Source organism: Clinocottus analis, unplaced genomic scaffold (genome assembly GCF_023055335.1).
Source record: "Clinocottus analis isolate CAN_PGR_092001 unplaced genomic scaffold, fCliAna1.0.p SCAF_1, whole genome shotgun sequence".
Lineage (NCBI taxonomy): Eukaryota > Metazoa > Chordata > Actinopteri > Perciformes > Cottidae > Clinocottus > Clinocottus analis.
In genome coordinates, this window is record NW_027175820.1 from 3,030,640 (window position 1) to 3,049,168 (window position 18,529).

Below are 18,529 nucleotides of genomic sequence, written 5' to 3' on the forward strand. Positions count from 1 at the left end.
CGTGCACCTCCTGCCGCGGCTCCGGTTCGTTCTGGGCAACGTGGAATAAAGACACCCCTCTCTCTCTCTGAAGGCCAGTAGTCCACTGTGGGATAAAGTTAAGTCCTGGCAGGGGACGGCGGAGCTCGGTTTACAGCACGAGGAGTGGATTAAATGTTCCGCTCACGTCCTTCATGGAGCTAGTCTCCTCCAATTTCAGGATATGATATATATCTGCAGCTGAGGGGCATCTCTCCCAGAGAATTCAATTAGGTAAGAAAAGGGAAGGGGATCACAGCGATATTAGAGGGCTGATCGGAGAGCTCCTCAGCCCTCCCAGTAATGAACCGCTCCGTTCCTCCACCGTGACGAGATTGATTTGACTAGCCGAGCTCAGGGTTCATCCTCTTCTTTTTTTTTTTTTGAAGGGGATGGAAAAAAAAGGGCTGTCTGTCATTGTGGAGAGCAGAAGTTTGAAGTTTTTTTTTCAAGAAATGGATTGAAATGTGAGTGGCGGTTGGGATCGAGCGGGCCGTGGAGTGAAGCGTCCGTACGCACCAGACACCTGCCAGCACGCCGAGATGACCGCTGTGATCTTTCCAGGCATGGAAAGACCGATCGATGATGCTGCTCTGTAGTTCCCTCGCACCTCAATTATGAGTTAAATGTTCTCTAGAGATGGCCCGTCTGATTTCTGTCTGTGCCGAAGGAATGTATTCATGATTCACTGCTTATTACTTTTTAAAAACGCCGCATCTCGTCGCCATCGCCGACTCTTTCGCGTCTGGGTACGGCATTGACGTCGTAACGTGCGCATTCTGCCGGTATCGACGCTCTCCATCTTGAAGCTGCGATATCACTTTCGCGGGCCTGAGTGTGAGCCTCGAGGATGTGGCTAATCGTGCGAGTAGAAAAAGCGTGATTAGTTTTAATAGGATCTGATAAGAATCTCTATTCGTGACAATTATCACAATCATGAGAAATTAGCTCAATGTAGTATCTACTTCTGATACATCCCCCATCCGCTTGCTAAACTTTGATCGCTGTGTGACACCAAGCAATGCAGCTTGTTTAGCAAAGACGTCCACAAATTTAAGCCACTGTCATTTTGGCTAAATGCTTCACTGTGCGGTCCAAATAAAGCTTTCTTCTCCTGACGAAAGTCCCATTTTTATATGTTTTGTACATTTATTTAGGGACATAAAAGCTATGAACAGCCTCTCGGCTTCCTTCTCCAGACAGTCCCATCAGCTGAGGGAAAGTAATTACTGGGATTAGGTTGAGATACACTCTGCTGCACTCCATCACAGCATTCTGGTCAGATAGAAGTTTTCTTCCAGTTTTAGCAGCTAAAGAAAAATGAAACCTAAAGATCTGTTAATCTTTCATTTCTTCATCTGGCAGTTCTTCATCATTCATTTTGCATTTTGCGTCACATTTTGCTGTCTAGATTCTCTGACCTTTGACCTCTTTGCAACTGGTTTGTGATGCTATGAATGCTTTGCTGCGACTTATTTTAAAAACTCACCACATTTATGTTCAGCCAAAACGTATCCTTGTATCCCCGAGGAGTTTAACAGATTCATTAAAACAGCATAATTGTTTGTTATTGAAAGCTGAGCACAAAAATGATTAAGACTTCCTGACGCAGGGTGCTACGGAGTTAGACAACATTAGCGCACACTCGCAGCGGCAACACTGAGACGGAATCTGGCAGTAAACTCAAAGCTATCATTAAATGTAAATTTCAGCATTTTAAAGACAAGATGATATTTAAATGTGCGCAGAGGAAGGAAGTGCTTTATCTCTCAGAACGCACACCAGTTTACACCAACCGGCTGTTTTGTTTCTTTACACCGTGGGGCGGGAGAGCACCCCAACATTCACTGATTATACACTGACACGCTGATGATTATAGCACCGTGGCGGCAAAGCCGCGCAATAAAAAAATGCTTAAAAAGTGGTGAGAAGCTGAATATTCGTCTCCATTTCAGGTGCACCACTGACAACGTCGACTGCAGGTGCGGACAGGACAGCTGGTGCAACGGGAGCTTTTGCACCCCAACAGATGTAGGAAATATGAGTAATGATGCAAGAAATGGGCGGCTGTGGCTCATTCGATCGGCGGCTGTGGGGAGTGTGGTCGTCCTGGGACTGCAAGGTTCACGGTTTTAATCCCTGGTTTCCCTATAGTTTGCATGTCGAAGACACTGAACACACAGTTGCTCCCCAGGCGCTTCTCAGCTGCAGAAACCAAATAGCATGTATGTGAAAATACGTAGTATGACAAATGTAATAATTATTAGGAAATGTGTTATTCTGCATGTCATTGGCTGTAGTCCACCTGGATATTATATTCAGTGACAACGCTTTCCAAATTCTCTCTACAACCGTACGTGACGAATCAATCGTTAATTGCAGGCCGGTGACGAGAGGCGAACTCGTGCCCGACCCGCAGAAGAGCACGGGGACACTCAATTTAATATATGGGTATGAATATGTAGATATTTCGAAGAAAACAGCCTCGAAAATTGACACACAGCGAGACGACATAGCTTGAGAGGCACGGGGACAAACAGAGATGTTTTCCTGTGAATACCAGACGCGAGGCTGGAGGGAAATCAAAGCAAAAGGTTAAGCTGAATCATGTGTGTGACACTTCTCCACCTGAGTCCTCCTGCTAATTAGCGCTCGGGAGAAATTAGCATTTCCGTGTTGACGAAAGGACTCTGACAGGAGGAATTTACACACGCGCAGCAAAGGAACCAGGCTCACAGCTGGAATTGGATTCAGCCGCGGTGATATTTAGCCAGGTGTCAAAATAACAGAATGTTGTTTTTCCAGGAACACAGACACTGGTTAACAGGGTTGACAGTGAGTGAAGGTGTACTGTTTTGGGGAGTAAAACACACCGACGTGTACAATGAAGAGCGAAAAAAGAACAAAAAACGCACTGCTATGTCCTCAAAACAAAGGATGAAAGGCTTTGCGTGTGTTCAAGGTTTCGTTTATTTCAGATTTTACCTTAAAGAAGAGGCCATCATTAGATTTTTGACAAGCTGAATAGAGAAAGGAGTACATTTAAAGTAGACTTCAATTGTCAATGATTAACACTTGATATAAAAGCTCATGTTCTTCAACACAATTATATTAAATTCATCAAGCTGTGTTTTATCTCCAACCGCTCCACCAGTTCCACTTCTCATGGACGTCTAGTACTACGAAAACGCACGATGAATATGAAAATGTAATGTGCACTTTCATAGCTTGTTATTTTTGTAATTGTGGTCATTTAAAAAAATAATAGCAATCCAGCGACAATGCACAGCAGAGTATACTAGCAGAGGCTTTAAAACATGGTGTTTCCCTGCCTTCAAAGCAGTCTGGCGGTCCGACTATGTAATAAACTCCTGAGGAGTTTGCTTCCAAAATCATTGCAACATTGCAGTCTAACGAGAACAAAATGGTCAATTTGGTTGAAAGGAATAGTTTGATGTTTGGGAAATTTGCCTTCTTGTCGAAAGTGAGAGGAGGAAATTGAGAGACCTCGCGCCTGGAGTCAAATAGCTTAGCTTAAAGCATACAGACTGGAAGCAGGAGGGAAACAGGTAGCGCGGCTCGCTACGTAGCTCAACTAAACGTTTCACAATGAGCCAAACAGCACAAAGGGTGTTGGTGTGAGTGGCTGATTTTCTTTTAGCTACACCATGCTAGCTCTCCCCCAACTCCCTGTTTCCAATCTTTATGCTGGCAAAGCTAATTGGCTACCGGTGGTAGCTTCATACCTTACGGACGCAAGAGGGCTCCGTCATTCGTATCTGACAATAATTCAACTCTTGCCGTCTTCATTCACACCAAAATGCTTTCACAAATTAGGCTTTTTTGGGATTTGTGTGGGCAACCAATGTGAAAGATCTCTTGGAACTGTCTCAACAATGCTTTACATTTTACTTCAGTAGGCCCACATGAGCTGGTGCAGCATTAGTAATAATTCAAAAAGACGGACTACAGAATAGATGCAGTTGACACCGTTAGTGTTTTGCAGAAGAATCCTTTCATTACAACACAACGCAAAAGGAATAAAAAGATACACCTCTTCAATTCCTTCTCTGCGAGCAAATCAATAAACATCCACTTTCTGCGGTTTAGTGAAACGAGAGCAGGGAAGTCTTGGAAGGTTCTTGTTAAATTCCTCTCAAATTTGTCTTTTTGTCTTCTGACTGAGATGTGGTATGCAATAACATCAAGGCCCCACATACTAAGATTCTCACATAAGTCTACAGTGTCAACCAATTACTTTCAGACGGAAATACGGAACCGGTGAGAGACGCAGCTCAAGGTTGTTGAATATTTGATTGTTTGCTATTTTTCTCCATGCTTCCATTTAAGTGACAGCCTCTCTCTGGAAAACGCTCACACATTCTCTGGCTCACACAGCCACTCAGTAGTCTATCAAAATGACGGTCCATGAGCGACTCCAAAGGCGTCCAGCCAGACAGTGCAACCTCAGGACACGTCTCATCAGTCTACCTCGTGACATAAAGCCTTGGCAGTTGGCTGTCACCTCTCTGTGTATGTTTTACAAGTGCTACTGCACGTATTTTGATAAACTGAGACAAGTGTATAAATTACTGAAGCAGTAATCAAAGGGGACACGGGGGCCCCTGATGCCCCTGAACATTTCTTGTTGGACCGTCATTCAAATGACCACAAACAGACGCAAAACAAAGACGCGAAATCACAACATAGAAGCTCAAAATGACGACAAAGAAATGCAAAATGACGAGAAAGGGACGTAAAATGATGACAATGAGACACAAAACAACTACAAAGACAAGTAGACGACCACTACGAAATGTAAAACAACCAAAAGAAAGACACAAAACAACGTCCGACGAGAATGTAGTCATTTTTGTATGAATAACAATCTGTCTTGCTTGTATCTAGCAGGGGTGGTGGACCTTTAACACATCTGAACCCAGGGGTCCATTGTTGCAGAATCCATGTCGGCACGCACCTATTTTATATTTCTGTTAAAAGTGGAGGAATTATTTAGGAAAAATAATGTTAAGGCTCTAAAAAAAATTCACTTCAGCCGCTCGGGAAATCTGCCCACGATTGAGCATTCGATCCCTCACACTCCTACTGCGTCCTCTCTGGAATAACCAGAGGGGAACAGGTTGATCTTTCCAGTAACAATAAAGACATTAGTGATGCTTGACAGGTGATGGCTTCCTCTGGAAATAAGAAGCCTCTCCAGTTCACGGTGTCAAATGTGGACAGCTGCCACCACAAGTCACTTCCCATGGCTGACATGCCAGTCAGTTTTTCAATCATAGTCTTTTAAAAGAAGAGAAACCGATTCCACGTGGAGGCTAATTTAGCCAGAGCACCGGATTAGTTTAACCACCAAAGGTGCCACTCCGACCAGTAATATATTCACTCACGGTTTTTGTTGCTGCTGTTGTTGTTTAGCACCGTTGACTCGGTTGACATTGACTCACATTATGTGGGGACCTCATGTGAATAATAAATTTACAAACTAAATTTATGAAGTGCATGAAATATGGGATGATGAAATGCGCTGAAATATCCCGTGTCCTGATTCTGGCTGTATGAGGTCAACGTTTGCCAGACGTTTGTCTGTTGATGATTTAGCATTGTCAAATTGTTCACAGAAGGTATTTCAAAGTCATTGTTTGTGTTGTCATCAATAGATCCTTAAAAAAAAAAAAAAAAAGGACAATGAATGGTAAAAAGTTAGTTTAAACAACATTAGTAACTTTTACTTGGATTTTTTAAATTTAACAATCACAGCTGTTAATGCAAACGCTGCATGTCCCCGAATTGTAATCTCGCCAAAAACAAAAAGCTAATTATTTTGAACAAATCCAACGCGTCTTCATGTTGATGCCTCTGCTTCCACAGCCTCCTTCATCCCTAAAGAACATCTGAGTCATAGCAGCAGCTGCAACAATGGGTCCATTCAGCTTCATCAACAATGCTCGCTCTCCCAATTCACTTCATCATTTTGGGATGCAACTGAATAACCGTAATTCCCAGTTTGACAACAACAACACAAAACACTATTTCCATCATTTTGTACTATTTATTTTTAGTAACATTTCACCAAAAAAAAAAAAAAAAAGGTGCCGGGAACCAGTTAAACAAAAAAAATGAAATCAGATTTCGTGGAGAAGGGAAGCTACATGTACCTCTTGTGCCTAAAATGTCTAATGCAGCAATAATAAGGAAACATCTCTAAACAAGACACCTTCATTTTGCCAGTATGGACAGTAAGCAACCAGAAAGATAATTGTTTTCTTGGCGGAAATCAGACGAGAAGATTGATACCACACACACATATGTTTTCTAAATACATGGAATCAGCGGGCTAGCATAGCTTAGCATAAAGGCTTGTAGCATGGGTGTAACAGCGAGCCTGATTCTGTTTGAAGATTAACAAAACTCATCTACCTGCCACCCTGAAGCTCATTAATTAACATGATATTCTGTTTCAAGTCTTTACGCCGCTGACAAGTAGCGTCACATGTAGCATGTGACGCAAGACCAATATCCATGTTCCCATCTTACTCTCGGCAAGAGGCAAGTTAGCTAATTTAGCAGATCTAGATGGACTAATTATCCATAGTTTGAGGCTGTTGGCTTGTATAGGTTTATGTCTCCTATTATAAATATCAGTCATTTGACATATGGGATGTGCGGGTACGGTTGGGTGGGGTGTGCATGGTTTTAAGAAGTTGGTGAACCACCGGTCTTATGTGGAGTCCAAATTTGTTGGAGTGGAATATGAGAAATAAAGGCTAACTTGAAGGAGAGGGTATATATAAGGAGGGATATATCAGCAGGAAGAGAGGGTCATGTCAGGTACTTCTTCTTAAAAAGATTAGTCTTTCAGCCCATGAAGGAAGACGGACTTGGATATTCTGACTGGAGTAGCAAGGTCATTGCACCAACCGGGGAGCCAGTATAGGAAGGAGAGTTGGGTCCCTGAGGACCATTTACTTTTAATGTGTTCTCATCTGCCTCCACACAAAGCTGTCTGTGTCTTTAAAAAAAAAAAAACCCTCCCGGTGCTCTTGACTGCTGCCACCGAGAGTCCTCGCCTCACTGAGAATGATGGGTGAGTATGGCTGAATGGCCTGCCAGCTCCATAATGTTTTGATGTAGTGCAATACGCACCAATAGTCTACAGAACAGAGCAAATACAGATATCAGAGCATCTGAGGCAATCAATAACTAGAGGCTGCTCAGGGACAATATAAATATATATATATAAATATATATATATAGATATAGATATAGTTCTACTTTCTTGGTAAGGTGGATTCTGCTGCGAGGCTTTATTCTGTCCTCACCGCTCATGATGTTGGTGGTTGCAGCTAAACAGCCAGGACTGTACAGACGTTCATTCATCCTGAGTGTTTACGGCCCAAACATCAGCTCACATATCGCATCAAAGGGATCTCACTCATTCGTACGGATGGGAAGCTGATGGACGGATGAGGGCAGGAGAGGGCGGCTCACTGCGGGTAATGCGTCGCTCTGCCTTGTCGAAAACACAGAAAGGCCAAAGACACAAAATCTATGTTTCAGGAGGGCTGTTTCTGGTTAACCGACACACACCACGGCCACGAAAATGATTAATCTAATAAGAAAGGGAATTTGAATAATCTGGTGCAAAAATGAGATAGGCTCCATCCCTGAATTGATCCTGAAGAGAAGCCATGCGGGGTCACGCCGACACATGTTGAAGCGAGATTTTGCTGCCGGCAATTACGCAGAATACAGGAGGTCGGAAAGCACATAAATGAACATTTTCCTTCCGGGTCCTTGAAATAATAAGCATTTACTTATTCACAAGAAGAGAAGAGAGGGATCGGCGTGGAAATAGCATCCATCAACATGCGCGCCGCGTAGGAGAACATGGACGAAGCTCAGCGGGAACGAAGGGAGCTGCATTATTCACACGGCTCTGCCAGTCAGCGCTGACATGGAGGACAGTGGGGTGACTCCTCCTACTCGATAATACATGAAGACCGATGTTTTTTGTTTTTTTTTGGAGACACAAAACATCCCGGACGAATAATAAGCAGGTGCTTTATTAAGGGCCCGGGTAAAGCGAGGTGAAGGAGGAGGAGAAGGAAGACGAGGAGGAGGAGGAGGAGGTTTTTGTGTCGGTGATGTCTGGTGGGAGTCGGCGTCGGTGATGGACACCGTGGAGGTCAGGCACACATCCTCACCTGGGAAGAAGTGATCTCTGAGGAAATTAATGGTGTGTGAGTGTACGAGAGAGAGAGAGAGAGAGAGAGAGAGAGAGAGAGAGAGAGTAATTGACCGACAGAGACAGGAAAAAAAACACAGAGAGGAGAGAGGACGAGATTAGGAGAGAAAAAACTGTTTCCAAACCACCGCCATCGCGCATTATGAAGAGGGCGGATGCAGAGGAAGGAATTGGCGATGCTGCTGCTCTCAGTGTGGCTTCAAGACGCCATGTTTAAACACGGCCTCTGTAATAAACCCTCAGTAAAACTGTCTGTTCATCAGTAGATATCTAACTGCAGCAGGTGCTTGATAATTGTTCCTTGTACTGCTAAGCAATCACACAGCACGTTGCAATTTATAAAAATGCATGTAAATTCATGTAAATTGATGGATTATGCGCGAGATACACATTTCACTCGGGTTTATTTGGTGTTTTTTCTTCATGCGCAAGTTGTTTTTGTGTTCTGCTCCCTTCGATCGCCCAAATTCGACATGATAAACTGTTGTCTACTGACTCGTGATCTACTGTAGGAAAGCAGCAGCTTAACAGAAAGCCACTGTAAGGCCGCTGCAAGGCTTTAAAGGGTTCTTCTAATCCCGGTGAAACAGCAGAGCCTTCAGTATCTTTTATCACCCTCTTCACCCTCAATGTCTCGTTTGATTGTTAAAGTGTGTGTCAGTATGTGTGTGTGTGTGTGCTCATTAGCATCTTTTAGGGTGCAATGGCCGCCTGCAGATGCAGCGGGGTTGAGGTGGTGATACGGTGGGTGGGAGGGGGAGGGTGTGGGGCAGCGTGGGAGAAAGCTGGGTCAGTCACATGGCCCGGGTCTCCTCACAGCTACTCTGCATGCTGGAGGATCTGTGCGGAATAAAAACCCGCTGCTCGCTACTGCTAATTCTCAGATGGCAGCCGTGACCTACTTTCCACAAAGACAGGCTCATGCAAACTTGATGATATGCTTATAAGAGAAGCGCCCGCCGCACAGCGCCCGGGGTGAGCTTCGCAATGCGGAGGCGGCAGGGGGTCCGTGCCGTAAAGGACCCCGATTGGCAGGACGGGCGTTTAGCGACTCCGACGCGGCCGCGAAGACGCCGTCCGTGGCGCCGACACCGACGTAGGAGTTGCAGCGAGGGCCGCGTAAAGGCTGTCACCTGAAGCCCCGAAAGATAAAGCGCTTTCATCTCAAAGTGTTTTTTGTAGCCTCAAACGAGCCAATAATTAATAAATCCGTCTATGTCGCTCAACAAAGGCGGACATTAATAATGCTAGCATTAGCAAACATTGCAGCTACTGTAGACATTTCTGAAAAAGTGTTCGGGGCTGGGAAAGCAGAACAAACACTCTGTCTCATCATTTATTCTGCTACTTCTTACCAAATTCTTTGAAACTTCTAAAAAGCACAAAATTATTCTAAATAATTAAATTATTTGGTTGAGGCAAAATGCACCCATAGCTCAGAGAATCAAAGACTAGTCGGCGTCAACCGTCTGGCCAGATCTTTTTTCATCTTTTTTTCTTTAATTCTCAAGATTTCTCCAGTTTTGAACTATTTTTTGAGCTGTATTTACATGCTCTTTAGATTTGAAAACTGTAAGAAAAAGAGTTTAAGGTCCTAAAAAAGGTTATTTGATTGATTGTTATAGACATAAAAACCCATCCTGCTGCGTCCATCCTGCATTTCTAAAATGTCTTCATTAATTGTGATAATATAACTGTGAATCTGCTTCTTAGCAAACCATTTGCAAAATATTTAATTTGCGTCTTCTAAAGACTAAAATTCCAGATCGCATCTCTCAATTATTTGATCAGATTGTTTGTGATTTCCAATAAAAGCTTTGCCTGTTTCAGATGTTATGTTATTCGAGAAAACGTCTCTTTAGACATTCACCGTTTGAAAGGATTGATTTGCTTCTGAAAGGATAAGAAAGAAAAGGTTTTATTTTTCTGAAAGTGATGAATCCAGATAGTGTTTAGTTTCAGGGTCTTGCATCGGCACTAATCAAACGTTCCCCAGGCTTCTCTCAAAAGTAAATGCATCAAACATTTAACAAAGAACTAATAAGAGCTATCTCATCAAAACATAACCGGCGAGACGTTTCTGTGCTCAGATATGAAGCAGGTCTCCGAAGGCTGATGTCAGACAGAGAGCAGCTAACAGAGGGTAAGTGAGGTTTAGGTGTAATTTATTTGTGCCTTCAAATGATACTCACACGCGAAAAGAACGCACATCACACAGACTTTAACAAAAAAAAAAAAAAAAACCTCCTTAAGAACACCCTGAAGAGCAAAAATAACGAAACATCAAGGTGACAAAGAAAAGTAAATCAAGACGACAACCCGATACAGGTGAGCAGGGCATCAGAAACCCAGACATCAAAACAAATATCACACAGCGACGAGAGAAGAGAACAAAGACGTGGATGCAGAACAGGAGGAGGTGGAAAAATAAACACACATACTGGCAGAGAGGCAGGGGAGGCAGGAGTGCTGCAGACACACACAACGTGTGTGTGTGTGTGTGTGGATGAAGGGAGGGCGCGGGGGGCGTTCCAATCTGTACATCCATCTAACATCCGAGATTACGGGGCCAAACAAAACCCTTTGACTGGGTTCCAGCTGACTGGGCATGAAACCATGGAAGTTGTCAGTTATTTTCCCAAAACATATTAATCAGAATCTCTGAAATGTGCACAGCCTACGAGCCTGTTTATCGCCAATTAAACCAGATTACATTATCAAATGTCCAAAAAGTGTGCTGGCATTTTCTGGCTGGCACGTAGCATATCGAGGAGGGATGCCACGCATTTTTATTTTTCGGCGGAGAAATAAACATGATTTTATTAAAAAAAAAAGACGAAATGAATCGGATCAGTTTACTCGCCTGTTGAAGTGGAGACAAAGATTTAAGGAATTAACCCTGATGGTGTCATGGCGTGTCCCAAACTGGAGGTGTAAGGGTTTGAAAGAAACGCAAGAAGGGAGGGTGTGATGGAAAGATGAGAGTTGCATCATGGGAAGTAACAACAGCAGTGTAATTCAGGAGGACTCCTTCGGGTTCAGCCATCATTCTGTGTTTGTCCCCGACTCTAAGGAAATGCAATGCTAAAACGCTGGAGTGTCTCTTAAATACGTGATCCAAATGTTGAAACGCTGGTTTTCATTGTGGGGTCAACTCGTCCTCCGGCACTTCAGCAGAGACTCTCAGCCTAGCACAACGTTAACTTATCAATTACCATTCAGGAGCCGTCAAATAGCAGATGTGTGGATTTGAAGCTAATCATGGATATTCATGTTGCGTTCCCTACAACATCGTGAAATGTTAACCTCACAGTGGGGTCTCCGCCTCCTCCTGCACTGCCGTATTATTTACCGCCACAATATTTAACGTATTTTTTTTTTCATTGTGCAAATAAACCAAACTAAACTACCTTGGCGACACTCACACGCCCGTGTAGGAGCTTTACCTCGGAGAGAAAACGCTGCATTTAAAAAAAAAAAGAAAAAGGCACAGCGTGTCGGATCTGGCGCCATCTAGTGGCGACGTTCCAGATTGCAACCAAAGTGAAACTTCTCCCACATGCCGGGCACGTCGGAGAGCATAAACGGCGCTATCCAGAGCCTAGCGGTTGGTTTGTCCGTCGTGGGCTACCGCAGAAAGAACCCGCTCCGTTTGCAGATATAAATTCTTTCAGGTCGACAATTACAAAAGAAAAGTATTTGATATTAAATCCTATAATACCAGTAAAACTGTTTAAAACTAGAGCTTTAAGTAATGCAGCGAGGCTGCGCGGCCGAGCCAGGGGAAACTTGCAGCCCACACAAGTCACCTATGAGCGGCCCTTTGGAAACGATCCTGCTTAAAACAGGTTTCTTTGGCAGCATCAGCTCGCTGGAATGTTTTATATGAAATGGTATCTGAAGGTGTCCACAGATCGATAGTTTCAAGCGGAGCCGAGCGGTTTTAAAAAACTGAAAAAGAAAAAGAGAGAGAACAAACTTCTCAAACTACTTTTTAAGGGAGCAGAGGAGGCTGGCGTTGAGCCAGAGGTTTTATTTTTTGAGAGGGGGTAACTGTTAAAAAGTGAAGGTGAAAACATGCAGCTCACCGTCTTCAAAGTCTGACTTCCAAGATTAATTCTGCAGGATAATCAGTCAAACTGAAGCTCACATGATGATGCATTTTTAAAGGATGGCTTGAATCCCGGGAAATGAGATGACAGTGACTTTTATTGACTGGATGATCAAGATTTTATAGATAGCAAACGATTAACTTCAAGCCGCATTTGACAGAGCAGAAAAAAAAAACAAGAAGAAAAAACACTGAACCATTTCAGAGTGTGGAAGTCTCAGTTTGTTTGCAGATAAACAGATGGCAATTTTACAATGTTCATAAATCTCTTTGATTGAAGAAAGACGAGTCTATAACCCTAATAGAAATGCGTTCTCTTTTCAAAGGCAAATAGAGGACATTGGATTTTAAAACATGTAGTGAAGGCGAAGCCTTCTGATGAGTGTTATAAATGACATAGCACACGTAATGAGATTTACATTTCAGTGACATCAACAGACTTTTTCTGACTGCGAGTTTCCATAATCTGTCCATCAGATAATTTATCCATAAGGACGCAGAATCTGAAGATAACGGGTTTTGTTTTTGGCGTCGGCAGCAGTCTGGTTTTTCTGTTTTGATGTCGATCGAATCCGTGTAATGCGAGAAGTCGTCGGCTATCGTCTGGCTACGATTCAGCTTTTTATTAACTGGACCCTTGGACTCCCAACTCCATCCACGCGTCTCAAGTTGCTAATCGGACGAGTGGATGATGAATCTGAAGATCACAGGATTTTGTTTTCGCCGTCGGCAGCGTTATCCACTAATCACCTGTAGGGCAAAAAAACACGTAAAGCACCGGCTCCCGAAACATCCAAATGTAATGCGGGAACCCATCGGCTCTCGTCTGGCTACGATTTAGCTTTTTTATGAGCTGAAAAAACTCTCAGAGAGAGTCTCTCAACGCCATCCTCGCGTCTCAAGTCGCTAATCGGGACGCTGGTCTTGGCCCAGATATCTGCGATACGGATTCCCCGCTGGCTTCACCGCAGACCCCTAAAAAGATCTGCCGTTGCCCCCCAGAGGCTGAATTGCCGGCAGACGGCAAACCTCAAACCTCTTTTCAAGACAGGAACTTTACGGCCTCTCAACAGCCAATCGTGGCTCCTCTAATAAGGACTTCTTAACAAGGTAACTGAACCACAAGTGGAGACACAAAACGCGGTTTCAAAGATCCTAGCTTGTGTTTTCAGACATATCTGGAGGGAGAAGGGGCTAAAAAATAGCCGACAAACCACGTATAGTAATATATATACGATAGGCTTGGTGAATGCCGTCGCTATAAAAGCGGTTCAACATTCCTGGGAAAATGCGGGACATAAAAAATGACCTTAATATTATTTTTTGTTGCTAGATATGGAGATAAGTGGAACAAAAACACCATAAAATACATCCACAGAATATCTGCATAATCTTTGGACATGTGTAAAAAAATGTGTGCTTGTATTTCAAGTTTGGGTTGAACGCGTCGTCTCGATGTGAGAAAAGAAATGTATGTTTTGTTATCTCACGCGCTGAAGATATTAATACAAAAACATGTAATCTTTCTATTTTTATGTGAACAACTACTTGACAGTCCCTTTAGAATAATTATGGCGATATAACATGATACAATATTACATGATACGATATTACATTATACAATATTACATTATACGGCCAGTTTATTGTCATAGTGCCGTCAAAAATGGCAACTATTATGCAGTCAAAGAGGTCTGCTAACTCTCACAGATGGATTTAACACTTCATCGTTGACAGCGAACGCATGGATGCTGGCGAGCACATGGAATAAATGGAAAAGGATGAATGGAAGGATGGAAGGATGGAAGGATGTACTCAAGGGCAGAGGAAACAAGGAGGGGTGATTTCTTATGCATGTAAAGTAGAGATTGCACAGATTCAGTTATGACACTTAACTCTCAATCTTCTTACTAAGCACACTATCAGAAGGTGCGCACACACACACACACACACACACACACACACACACACACACACACACACACACACACACACAAAAGGGAAGAACAAAATGAGGCCAAGCATCATCACCAGAGGTGGGAACTGATTGGATTCTGCAAAGAGACGAGCACCTGCAGTCGGCGCTGCACTTACACAAACCTGTCAAACCTGCTTCACCTGCTCTCAGAGAGAGAGAGAGAGAGAGAGAGAGAGAGAGAAAAAAGCCAGAAAATAAATAAATAAAAAGCCAGTATCACAGCAAAGCCTTATCTCATCCACTTCAAGCAGTGAGGCCTCTTCTTGAATCTCTAATGTGAGAGAACTGGAAAACTGTTATCTGGACTTGGCCGTTTTCCTTTGGCTGGCCGATCGTCCCGCGGTTCCCTCTGTCGTTCTCTCCAAATTATCTCTCTCTCTCTCTCTCTCTCTCTCTCTCTCTCCATTTCCCTTGCGATGAGTGATATATAGTCCTGCCGTTTGCAAAAAAAGCATGCGCCCGACACCTTCCGAAGAGAGCGGAAGAGAGAGGAAGAGAGAGGAAGAGAGAGGAAGAGAGAGGAAGAGAGAGGAAGAGAGAGGAAGAGGCCCCGAGGACAATATGTGGGCCTCCATCACTGACTGTATCACTATGGTTACAGGTTATCATCTTTAAAGAGCATGCTTTTTTTCCCCGGACAGTTCATGAATTAGCATCCGGCGAATAACTACCGTTAACAAATAGTTCATGTGTTTCAATCGGCACAGTAAATATGAAATGAGTTCTACTCTTTGAAGCCCAGATAATCAACTGGTGCTTTTGAAGCGCATCATCACCAGATACAGAAGAGAACGTGTGGTCGATTAGGAGATTCGACGCAAATGTGTGTGTGTGTGTGTGTGTGTGTGTGTGATTTTTTTAGAAATGTATGAATTTCTATCAGATGTGTAAGCTGATGCGTCGTCTGTGGGAATCTGTCATTGAGCTGCTGCTGCTGCTGCTGCCGGATGGACTTATGTAAATATACAAGATGGCCCATGTCTGAGCCCAAATTCAAGAACAAGCTGCATGAGAACACCTGCAACATATTTATCTCCAACATTTAAAACCAATTAAAGTCATAAAAGGAAAAAAAAGTGGATCTTACTATCCAAAATGTAATCTCTTGGAAGAGCACAGTAGTCACCTATACATATATATGAGGAGGTCGTGCTGCTGGGTGGAGGTTGTGCTGTCTTTGCTGAGCAGCATGAAAACAAGCGACTTGCTTTGGCGAGGGGCCACGCGATGCACAATTAGTCCTGGGTCAATTGAATTAGAGTGTCTCAAAGGCCCCAAAAAAAAAGAAGAATCAATGTGTGGCTCTGTGCTTTTCATTTTGTGGGCCGCTTCGCAATGAAAATCCAGGGCGGCAGTTTATTCTACTGTCGGACGAGGTGCGAGAGAAGATGAGTGATGAATGAGTGGAGCAGGTGTTTACAAGAAGGGAACGCTTTAGCACCAACAGCGTGCACACGTGACCTCTGACCCTTCGTCTCTTCACCAGCCGCCGTTGCTTTTAAAGTCGCTGAGCGTTCAACTGATTTGACTTCAGTGGTGCAAAGAGAGCGGATTCCATACATGTGTGTGTGTGTGTGTGTGTGTGTGTGTGTGTGTGTGTGTGTGTGTTTACAGAGGGTAGCAGACTACCCTCTAGTGGCACAGTGAAGTGAAGAGCTGTGTGACAAAAATAAGTAGTTGTCGGCCTCAGACGGATAAAAAGGGGTAAACGGGATACCAACAAAAGGGGGGACAATATTATAAAATGGGGTTGGGGAGGAGGAGGAAGAGGGAGGGGGAGGAGGAGGGGGCGGTTTTCCAGCGCGTTAAGATGTGTTTACTTTATATGCAAATGAGCCTCATCGACACCAGAGGTCTTATTTTAAGGCCCGAGCTCTGCTGCTGCTTCTTTTTTTTTTTGCCTGACTTTTCAAGAAAGAAAGCTTTGATGTTGGCAGGAAGGATCGATGCCAGGGGAAGAGAGGAGGGGGGGGGGGGGCAGACTGAAAATGTAGGCTATAATATGGGGTGTGGGGGGGGGGCTCTCTGTTTTAACAAAATCCTTCATGGATCCTGTGAAGCCCTCCTGCTATGTCCGTCTCTTTGGATGCTGGTGACCCCCCCTCTTCATCTACACCCCCGGCGTCATCTCGCACATAGTAAAAGTTATTGTCCCCCCCCTCCTCTCCCGGGTCTCGGGCGGACATGATAACCGGTCGAGCCCACTGCGCCATTTATTTCCGTTTCATTTGGCACACAATCTGTCGGCGCAGTTGCCGATATGTCGCGAGGAGGCCGGCGCAACCGAGAGGATGGTCAATGTGAAGGGGTTTGTCCGCAACATCCCTCCGTCGCTTTTGGACCACGCAGGCCTGCAGGGAGCCGCTGCGGAGGGAGCAACTTTATGAGGGCACGCGCCCGCGCACACTCACACACACACACACACACACACAGACTCACGCAATCCGACATCCACTGCAAACACACACACACACAAATCAAGATCAAATAGTTTAACAAAAGGGTGCAAGGGGATGTGCGCGAGGGGAGACGGAATAAGCGCATTCAACCTCCATGCAAGACAGATTATAGCGGCTGTCATCATCATGAAGAAGAAGAAGAAGAAGATGATGAAGAAGAAGAAAAGGACCACTTAACAGACGGGAGGAAGTGCAACAAAAAAAGTCTCAGAAATAATCAGCCAACAAGTCAAATCAGAGCAAAGAAAGCAACAGACAGCCTCGCTGAGGAAATGAGCGATTCACGATTCAAAAGAAGAAGAAGAAGAAGGAGAAGAAGAAGAAAAGCGCACGCGGCGTAAATGCGCATTTACTTACATAGAGGAGATGTTTTTGAATAACTCTGCTATGTCAACACTGGTCCCATTGCTCCCAGTGTCTTGCAGGGCGAGTAAAGGGAAAAACCTGCCGTTGTCGGACTTATTGCAATAGATCTCAGTTTGAGAGCAGGTGCAGGTCGGCGGGCAGTCCAGCATGGAGCTCAGGTAGTCCTGGAAAACACTCATCAGGAACAAAACCCTCCACCAGCAAATCCGGATCGAATGAAACCATAGATCCATGTCTCCGGGTTGAAAGTGGGGGGGAAAAGGTGGGGGTGGGGGGGGTTCGGAGAAGAGGTCCCGATGTCCTCTGGGTTAGAAGAAGCCGCAAAAAAAATAAAAAAATAAAAAAATAAAAAAACAGGAGAGAGGAGAGTGGGAGGAAAGAAGGAAAGAGGAAGGTAGGTAGGTAGGATGGTGCGTCTGTACAGAGGAGGCTCTGTGTGAGCGTTATCCGCCGTGGATGGATGCTGTAGTGTCCTTGCGCGTCAGAGATTGGGTGAAAAGGAGAGAGGAGGGTGAGGGGAGGCACACAAAAAAAGGAGAAAAAAAAGAACACTGGGAGAAAAAAAAAATGTATCCGAAATCACAAATAAGGACGCGAAATAACGTGAGGTTCCGGTCGTCCTTTCAGCCCAAGATGCATGGCGTTTCCCCCCCGGAGTGCCGTGTTGCTGCTGCTGCTGCTGCTGCTGCTGCTAAAGATGAAGAAGAAGAAGATGATGAGGATGCCGTCGTCTCTCTTCCAAGCAGGACCAGGACGACTGACTGGGGCTGGAGAGCGGAGAGGCGCCGAATGAGAAGTTGGAGCATCAAGTCCCTCCTACCGGCTGCAGTCAGACTGACACCTGCAGCAGCTGCGCGCAGCCAACAGCGAGAGAGCGCGAGCGCGTACTTATAGGACGGGAATACAAATGATGACATTACAAAGAAGAAGGATGATAGGCTCCTTGCGTTGACAATGCAGTAAATGAAAGCCAGGACAAGTGGTATTATTGTTAAGAGACATTATAGTAGGTCTCAAGAATGATCAAGAATAAATGCATCATTCATCATTTAGAATAATGTCTCACACGAAATCACTCGTCGCGGAATTCAGAGAGCAATCAGGAAAAAAAATGAACAGAACAAATACCTCTTTTATGTCAAAGTGAAAACACATCTGACCAATGTGATCTAAATGAATGACAAATATAAAGACACACATCTACAAGAAAATGCGTTTGTATATATATATATATAGTGTTGTATATATATATATATATAGATAGATAGATATATAGATATAGATAGTTTAACATATACTAACAAACATACCCTTGTGTGTGTGAGAATATA

The 18,529-nt window shown here is 44.1% G+C and overlaps 1 protein-coding gene across 5 annotated transcripts in view; it reads right to left on the bottom strand.

Moving 5' to 3' along the window:
- ntrk3b (neurotrophic tyrosine kinase, receptor, type 3b) overlaps positions 1-17,931 on the bottom strand; it is a 158,792-nt gene extending 140,861 nt beyond the window's left edge. For all 5 annotated transcript variants that reach the window (XM_068576787.1, XM_068576768.1, XM_068576761.1 and 2 more), the window contains exon 1: positions 17,190-17,931. In XM_068576787.1, coding sequence (XP_068432888.1) covers positions 17,190-17,431 — 242 coding nt within the window. In that variant the 5' untranslated portion in view covers positions 17,432-17,931. The remainder of the gene's footprint in view (positions 1-17,189) is intronic.
- Between the last annotated feature and the right edge of the window lie 598 nt (positions 17,932-18,529).